This window comes from Eublepharis macularius, chromosome 8, assembly GCF_028583425.1.
Source record: "Eublepharis macularius isolate TG4126 chromosome 8, MPM_Emac_v1.0, whole genome shotgun sequence".
Taxonomy (NCBI): Eukaryota; Metazoa; Chordata; class Lepidosauria; order Squamata; family Eublepharidae; genus Eublepharis; species Eublepharis macularius.
Window position 1 is genome coordinate 57,475,574 of NC_072797.1, and position 8,626 is coordinate 57,484,199.

Below are 8,626 nucleotides of genomic sequence, written 5' to 3' on the forward strand. Positions count from 1 at the left end.
AGAACACTTCAATTTACCAGGACATTCCATCAAAGACTTAAAGGTCGCTGTAGTTCAACAGAAACCTTTCAAAAACAAAATCCAACGGGAAGCTGCTGAATTGGAATTCATATGCAAATTTGACTCTGTCAAGCTGGGACTGAATAGGGTCTATGAATGGTTATCTCATTATCACAGGTAACTGATTTCCTTTACAGAGGCGGGGTCAGGGGGAGTCCAGTGGCACCTGGCGTGGGCTTTCGAGGACCACGGTTCTCTTTGTCAGATGCATCTGGCGGGGAGGACTGTGGTTATCGAAGGCTTGTGCTGCAGTGGAATTGGATAGTCTAAGGGTGCTGCTGAACTCTTTTTGATTTTGCTACTACAGACTAACACGGCAAACTCCTTTGAATCTTTACACAAGCAAACTGATCCCCACACCAAAAGGAGCTGTCTGCATCTCCATATCAAAGGAGTTGTTTACATCCCCCCTCTCCTCCTTCCCCCCTTCCCCTCCTCTCCTCCTCTATATTTGGCCAGTTTCCTTCTGCCCTCCATGCATCTGACGAAGAGAACGTGATTCTCGAAAGCTTATGCTACAATAAAACTGGTTAGTCTTAAAGGTGCTACTGGACTCTTTTTGATTTTGCTACTACAGACTAACACGGCTAACTCCTCTGGATCTCCTGTAGAAGAAAGAGAACTTTCAGAGGAGAGGAGAATGATATGAGCTGCTTTTGGGGCCTGTTAGGAAGAAAGATGGGGTACAAATAAAATAAATATATAAGCTGTGCTCTGGTTTCTCTTCAGATCGTATAAATCTTTCGCCTAAAATTGGTTAGTCTTAAAGGTGCTACTGGACTCTTTTTGATTTTTCTACAGGAGAGAAACTTTTAGGGAAGTTTTTAAGGGGCCACTCTTTACATAAGAAGACACAGATGTCCCAAACACAGTATACAGCATTCTCCTCCCTTTGACCTTTTTTGCCAATACATTTCTCACCCATGCCATCAAAAGCGTTTCGGGAGAGGGGGGGTGAGGGGTGATGGTGGATAGATTCATGTGTCTTCATGATAAAGTCAAAATACTGTTATCAGAGAATGGCTGAATGATAAGTTTTGAGCTTCATTTTATTTCCTACTAATCTACCAATAAGCATAGTATTTGAACACCAATTTTTGTGTTTTCAGTAATTTCAACTCCGTTATAAATTACATTTCTAAGGCAAACTTGTTAATGTTTAGGAATTATTCTACCTAGCACATAAAAGACCCTCAAACTGGGACTGTCACAATTCTACCTATCAATTTTATCACAATTCTGGTTGTTCATATAAGACCTGCGTTTGAGCTATATAACCATTATTTTTCTCCTGATACTGAAAAAAATCCAAACCACTTAAAGAATCCACCTTCTTTAATAATAATTTTCAGATAATAATCCTTATTCCATATCCAGTAGTCTAAGGAAGCATGCAGTGCAGGAGCATCAGCAGTGTAAAGGGGGGGGGGGCGCTATCCACAATCCAAACTGACTTTGATGTAGTCAGAGTACTTGAATACTTGAGGATTAAGAATCCACTGTTCTTGAGTTTGCACACTGCAGCCAAAAACGTTTTTGTTATTCAAAATTTGCAACTGTAATATTACACATGCAGGTATAATTTGCCATTTTTTTCTGGAGCATGCATAGCAGCAGACAGGAAATGATCAGGATACATTTATAACTCAAGTTCCAGACAAAAAATTGTAACTATAGTGTTTTGACTATGTATATACGATTTGTATTTGAAAATCATTTAAAATACAAGTAATACTATAAGTGGCCTTGAAGGCTCAGCTTTGCTGATCAAGGATAAGCATTTATTGTAAAAATGTATGTCACACTTCTCTCTGCCCAAAGTGGCTTATTAACAAATTGCATAAAAACACAAAAAAATACTCTACTCCACCCAGGTACGTAAAAATATTCACCACTGCCCATAAGTAAATACTGACATGCTCAACAAGGCTTATCAAGCTCCAAATATGACAGACACCACTGATATATCATTAGAAACAGACCAACAATCTCAAAAAGTTGTTGAAATTGCATGGCCTAATTAATTAGAAAAGACCTTTATTTGTACCTCCATTGGAAGGATGCCATCAAAGAAAAGGAGAAAGATGTTAAAGAGACTAGGAGTACTTTCCAAAGGAAGGTACCTTCAACAGTAAATGTTTGGCTACCCTAACATAGGGTAGGTGGGCCTATACGGAGAGAGACAATCCTTCAACTATGAAGGTTCTTAGTCATGAAATGTGCTCCAAATTTTGAACTGAGCCCCAAATCAGATAGGCAAAATTGGATGTTATATGCAAATGCTGCCCACTACCAGTCAAAATGTGAGCTACTGATTTCTATATGGGTTGAAGTTTATGAACTACCCTCAAGGACAACTGCAATTACAGAGTATTACAACAGACAAATGTTGAGGTTATAGAAGCACAGATCAGCAGGCCAAGGCAGCAAAGTGAAAGATGACAATTTTAAATTAAACACATTTTTGGAAAGGGCACTCCTAAGTAACTACTCCAACCTGCTTTCTAAAATCAAGGATGAGTCCAGGGGTAACCTTAAATGTGTTAAATTGAGATGGGCATGAACTGAAATATGAACCAAAGTTCAGCACGAACCAGGCCAGTTTGTGGTTCACGAACCGGCAGTTCGTCAGAGCCCATTTCTGACAAACTGCCTGTTTGTTTAGTTCATTTTTCAGTTTGTTACTGCAGACAGCTTGGCACCAATCAATCAGTTTCCTAGGCTACGGGGGATGGGCTTTCTGCAGACCTTCTGCTGTCCAGGAAGTGACCTTCTGCTGACCTGGAAGTGGTGATTTGCTGGCCCGAAAATGATGTTTTCACGAACCAAACTAACCGGTTCGTGAACCAGGACAGGTTCGTGAAAGTTTGTGGTTCGTGAAACGTAATGAACCACAAACCACATGGTTCATTTTTTTCTGGTTCGGGCCCATCTCTAGTGTTAAATGATTGGATAGTTTGACTTCATCTAAATTTTAAATGTTGTTCCAGTCTTGTTTAAATACAATTTCAGCTAGGATAGCCCATCTTATAATTAACCTCTTGGTCGAGGAGAGTTCCAACTCATCATACCACTGCTCAAGCTTCTGCAGCACATAAACATGAAAGGGCTTGTAAAACTTTTTATCTACAAGGATAAGTAATCCACAAATATGATACTAAATTCAGTACCAAGTTTCTATGAAATGGTTCACATTGAAACATAGCATAAACATAATTATGAGTAAACAATTCACTTAAGAAATATAAGCACTGTATATTTTGTTAGGGCAATTTCCCCCATTATTCTAGCCTCTCTTCATTCTTAAGAAGTTAGCCAAAACACTGCTAGAAGTATTTTTGGAATATGTGAATATTGGACATGTGTCTAAGATACACATTTAGCAAAACTTTGAAGCCACTCTATTAAATATATATTTTTGTTTCATGCTTCTTCATTTCTACATTATAAAATCTGAATTGTTCATTTTCCTATCACTAACTAGCGGAATTTTCCTAGTTAAAAATGCTTGTAAATGCTCATATATAAGACTATTTCTTTGTACGTACAATAACGTATCCTAATTCATAAACAGCGAGAATATTATTTAGGGAGAGGGGGAACAACAGAACCAAACTGGCTACCCATCTTTCAGTTTTTACCCTATACGCAATCATCCTTTTTTTCTTCCATGTCAATGTTGGAGGGTACCCCTCTCCTCACTAACCACAAGCATAACACAAAGCAAGACATGAAATATCACTGTAGCAGAAACTGAGGGTTAAATGAAGCAATATGACAGCAGTGGAGCAGGATTTTGTCAAGATAAAAGTCAAAGAATGTCTCCTGTACACATTACTTAGCAATGAACCACCAGAAATGCACTCAACAGGTTGTATCAAATTTATGACCTAGACCGCAAGTATACCACTGCTGCAAAGACATACATATCTGAGATTTTAATTTATAACAATTGCCATCAAGATGCCTAGAAGAGGTTCTCTGATGGGTCACCACAAAAAATTTCTCAATAAATAAATAAATTGAAACACAATAAAAGTATATTCTAGAATATGGAACAAGAGATTCAGTGAATTTCATTCTCCAAAGCAGTAGTTATGATTTTAGACCTCAAAATAGGTAACTGACTTTATAAAAATATAAGTTTTTATATTTAAACAGGCTTTTAAATTCAAGTTCTCACCTTGATTCTCCACTGCTATTCCTTGGACTTTCTTCATCACTATGCCCATTCATTGTAAATATTCACCAAGATAAAAATATAAATAAATGATAATCCAGGTTTCAAGCTGGATATAAAATGTTCAGAGTCCTTTCCCTCTGTTCTTCAGATATTTTACATGTAGTCTGTTCCGCTATGTTCAGCAGTCTTTGTCTAAGTTATCTTAAAAAAAAATAAAGAAAAATAGTAAGATGCATTTATTGTGCTCAGATCTTGGTATGATCTTTACAGAAACTAGAAATAAATTAGATAAAGACGTGCTACCATGATAAATTCTGATATTTATAAATAATAACAATCCATATAATCTTGAGAAGTCAGAGAAAGCTCTGCTTCACATAGGAATACCCAATTTGACTGCTTCCACAGCTCTGTGAAATTGATCTAATAAACAAAGGCAGAGGGGGTAATAGCTCTGTGAAATGATTCTAATAAGCAATGGCAGAGCGGGTAAAATCAAGAGAAACAGGGGGGACAGGGCTGGGTCTTCTTCCTACATACAGCAAGAATAAATCATATACATGCCATTTAATAAAAAGATAGACCTATACAGAAATACAAAACAAGTAATATAACTGTCCCATTAAGATTATGCTCCTGTTGTTTATTTACATTCGAGCACAGCATGGGGCTTGCTTCCAGGTAAATACACATAGGATTGAGTTGTAACAAAGAGAAGTTTGGTTTGTCTTCTTTAGAACCACAGCAAGTGCATAATCAGATGTTGTGGCTTTGATTTCCATACTGTTCCCTGAAAAATCTGACATCAAGGGCAGCTCTGCTATTCAGATTTACCAACTAAAGACCAAAAAGAGTCCAGTAGCACCTTTAAGACTAACCAATTTTATTTTAGCATAAGCTTTCGAGAATCAAGTTCTCTTCTTCAGATGCCATCTGAAGAAGAGAACTTGATTCTCGAAAGCTTATGCTAAAATAAAATTGGTTAGTCTTAAAGGTGCTACTGGACTCTTTTTGATTTTGCTACCACAGACTAACACGGCTAACTTCTCTGCAACTAAAGACCAATTCCAGCAGCTTCTCAAGATACAAAACTCTTCTCCCTCTAAGTCAGGCACTGTACAGCTAACTTAAGAATGTCACAGCACCAAAGCACATTCCCACATGCCTCAGTCAGCTGAATTATGCGCGGTTTCTTTTTCTTTTTTAAGGGAAGCAGGCAAAAGGCGGGGCCACTGTTCAGAGCAGCGGAAGGCTCCGCACAGAGTCCCTGATAGCCAGCCTGTCAGCCAATGAGCAACGGGCCTCGTGGATTTAGTGGGTGCCAAAACAAATGGGCTTTCTCCCCTCCCCCGGTTCCCCTTAGCGTGGCGGGTGTCTCTCGAAGCTCTCTGCAGGGCGCTCCCCCTCCCCTCCTCCATTCGTACCTTCCTTCTGCCCTGCCGGGCGGCTGCACTCTCTTCTTCCCCCGGCCCGCTTGCGAAAGCCCCGCTGCGCCTCCTAACTGCCTCTCCTCCCCCGCCCGGTAAACAAAGGGAGATGGCGAGAGAGGCGGAAAAAGGAGCCGAGCGCAAGAGGCAGCGTGGTCGGCTCTCTCCCGCCCGCAGTGATTGTCTGCGGGAGGGAAGGAGGGAGCCGGTTCGCCCGGAGACACCAGGCCCGGCAAGGGCCGAACAAAAGCGGCGCTGCTTCTCCACGCTCGCCACCGCCATCCCCTTTCCCAACCGCCAGCGAGCGCGCAGCCGGAGCCGGGCCCTTCGCCTGCTTTCTTCCTCACTCCCAGTCCCAGGCCGGACCTGCGCCTCGGCTTCCTGCTCGCTCCGCTCCTTTCCCTTCTCCCCGCCCTGCAGAGGCCTGCACAGGCCACTCGGGCAGGCTGTGCAGCCCAACGCGCAGGCAGCGCCAGCGGCTCCCACCCCGCAGCCTGCCGGTCAGGGCCGCCTCACTCCCCAGTTCCCCGCTTCACGATCCCCACCAGGCCTCTCCTACCTGAGCGTGGCCGGGCCCGCCCGGCCGCAGCGGCCTTCCCGAGGGGAACGGCCCGGCCAGCAGCGCTGCAGTCCGGCCTTGGGGCTGACGAGGAGGAGGAAGCCAAGACGCTGCTCCGGGGCCTGCCTGGATGTCCTTCTCCCGTCGGCCGCCTCTGCCCCCGCCTGCTCGGGCTAGCCAAGGGCTGGAAATGAAGCGCGTCCCTCCGAAAGAACGGGGCGGGGGAGAACGGGTTGAAAAAGCCCACCCCGAGGGAAGCGGGCGCGCGTCGCCGTTGCTCAAGTCCTCCCGGCCGCCGCCATCACGCTGCCGCCGCAGCCGCCGAGCACAACCTCCTCCCCCTCCCCTCGTCCGATGGAAACCCCGGGCGTGATGTCAGCCCTGGGACAGAGCGGGAAGGGAGGGAGGAGGAGCGAGCCAGCCGGGCGGGGAGGCGCGCAGCCGCCGGCCGAGGGCGAGGGGTGAAGCTGGGTTGCCAGGGAAGCGGCCTGGGAAGCGCGGGGCGCGGAGGCGCGTGTGCGAATTTGCCTGCCTGGCCGGCCTGGGGTGCCAGGCAGCGGCCTCTGAGGAGGGGGCCTTCCGAAGGTCTCCTGGAATGACCCGGAAATCTCACAAGCCTCGTTGAAAATTGGGGTTGGGAAGGTCTTGGGGGCCGGAGCCTGAGGAGGACGGGGGTGGGGGGCAGGGGACCTCAGTGGGGTATAATGCCGAAGAGTCCCCTTTCCGAGGCAGCCATTTTCTCCAGCAACACTGATCTCTGTTGCCTGGTGATCAGTGGTAATTCCGGGAGATCTCCAGCCACCACCTAGAGATTGGCAACGCTTAATCTGGATATATCTTTTACCTTGTATACTCCCTTTTCTTCTTTCCGGTCTGACACCCTCCCCCTGTCCCCTTGTTCAGCTGAATCATTCTTGCCTAGTAAATTGAATCTTGTGTCATCGCCAGCATGGGGGTGTACGTTGTAATACTATAGCAGTAGTTTGATATTGCAGTTCCGTGCACAATTTCCTGAAAGTAAGTCTCTTTTCAAATTCTCTTCCCACCCACCCCATTCCTCCGAGGAAGCATCGAGCTAGTTTATGTTTTCCCAGTTGAAAGATGTTTGGAATGTATTTTTACTTGTTTTTTGTATTTAGTAAAACGAGTTTCTGAATTGACTCTCAGCAGTAGTTTAATTTGTGTGGATTTTAAGGAAGTGCTTGAAAGCCACAATGCTCTTGTTCTGGCTTGAAATCCATTTGTGATAGTTCTTGCTGCTTGAAAAACTTCCAGTCAAACAGCTTTATTCCTGGAGGAATTGAATGTAAGGTTATGAAATGAGGTTAAGTTCAAGGCAATTATTAATGTTGGGAAACTAAATCTGGTTGTAGCCTCCATGCTATCGCTACTGTAAAATGCTTCAGGTATGCACCTGCATTTGATGGGGGGGGGGATGCTGATCTGTTGCCTTGTTCTTTAACTTGTGGGTGGTGACCTCAAGTGGATTTTGAGTCGTGTATACCTGCACTTTTTGTTCCTGCTGCTGCTTTTTGGAAGGCCCAGGCAATAGTATGTGTGTAGAGAGTAAGAGCACCATGCATGCATCCTTTCTTTACACGTATGCAGCTAGAGACAGTCAGGCATAGCCGCACAGTGAGAATTCTCCTTTAACACAGGTCTAGAGGCACCCCTCTTACTTTGCAAAGCTCTTTTCTTTTTACTGGTCACAGCCTGGCCAATCAGTTCTCCAGTGCTCTGTGTACCCCCCCCTCTTAATTATGAGGTATTAACTCAGGATCCTCCTCTTCCTGTCATGTGACTGTGATGTCACATAATTCTCTTCCATATGCTTGCTGATATATGCTGCTGCCTGAGGGTTAAAAGTGTTTCCCTGGTCTACAAAGGTTAAAGACCTCTGTTCTAGCAAATGATTGGCAGGGGGAAGAAATGAATGAGTCCAGCCTTTTCAGGATCAGAACCCAATTTCCTTTTCTTATTTATCTTTTCTTCCCAAACAGGCAAAGTTTTCTTAAATCAAGAGAAGCTTTCTGTCCCTTAAGTAATTAACGTGGTGGCAAAATACAGTAATCCAATCATGGGAGATGTTTTATTTGCTCTAGTATCTTCCCTGTTCTTTTCTGGATGAGGAGGAAGTTACATTCCCTCTGACCTGACTGAAAACCAGCATGCTTCTAGCAGGAGCCATTTTCCCAGGCCATACTAGAACAGCTGCTTATAGAAACATCAAATGGTTGAGAAGATTTTGAATGATAGGTGCCCTACTGTGTCTGTAAGGCCTGATTTAAATGTGACATTTGTTACAGCAAAGGACCTTCCCATGGATAATGCTTGCCAGCGTAAAAAAATCTACAAAAATTAATTAAAAATTAACACATCAGGAAGAAAGGCTGTACC

General features: G+C 44.0%; 1 protein-coding gene across 2 annotated transcripts in view; it reads right to left on the minus strand.

Moving 5' to 3' along the window:
- The window catches only part of CHD1 (chromodomain helicase DNA binding protein 1), an 81,834-nt gene extending 75,295 nt beyond the window's left edge, over positions 1–6,539 (minus strand). For both annotated transcript variants that reach the window (XM_054986499.1, XM_054986498.1), the window contains exons 1-2: positions 6,230–6,539; positions 4,244–4,444 (exon numbers count right to left, since the gene is read on the minus strand). In XM_054986499.1, coding sequence (XP_054842474.1) covers positions 4,244–4,296 — 53 coding nt within the window. In that variant the 5' untranslated portion in view covers positions 4,297–4,444; positions 6,230–6,539. The remainder of the gene's footprint in view (positions 1–4,243; positions 4,445–6,229) is intronic.
- Positions 6,540–8,626: the final 2,087 nt, after the last annotated feature.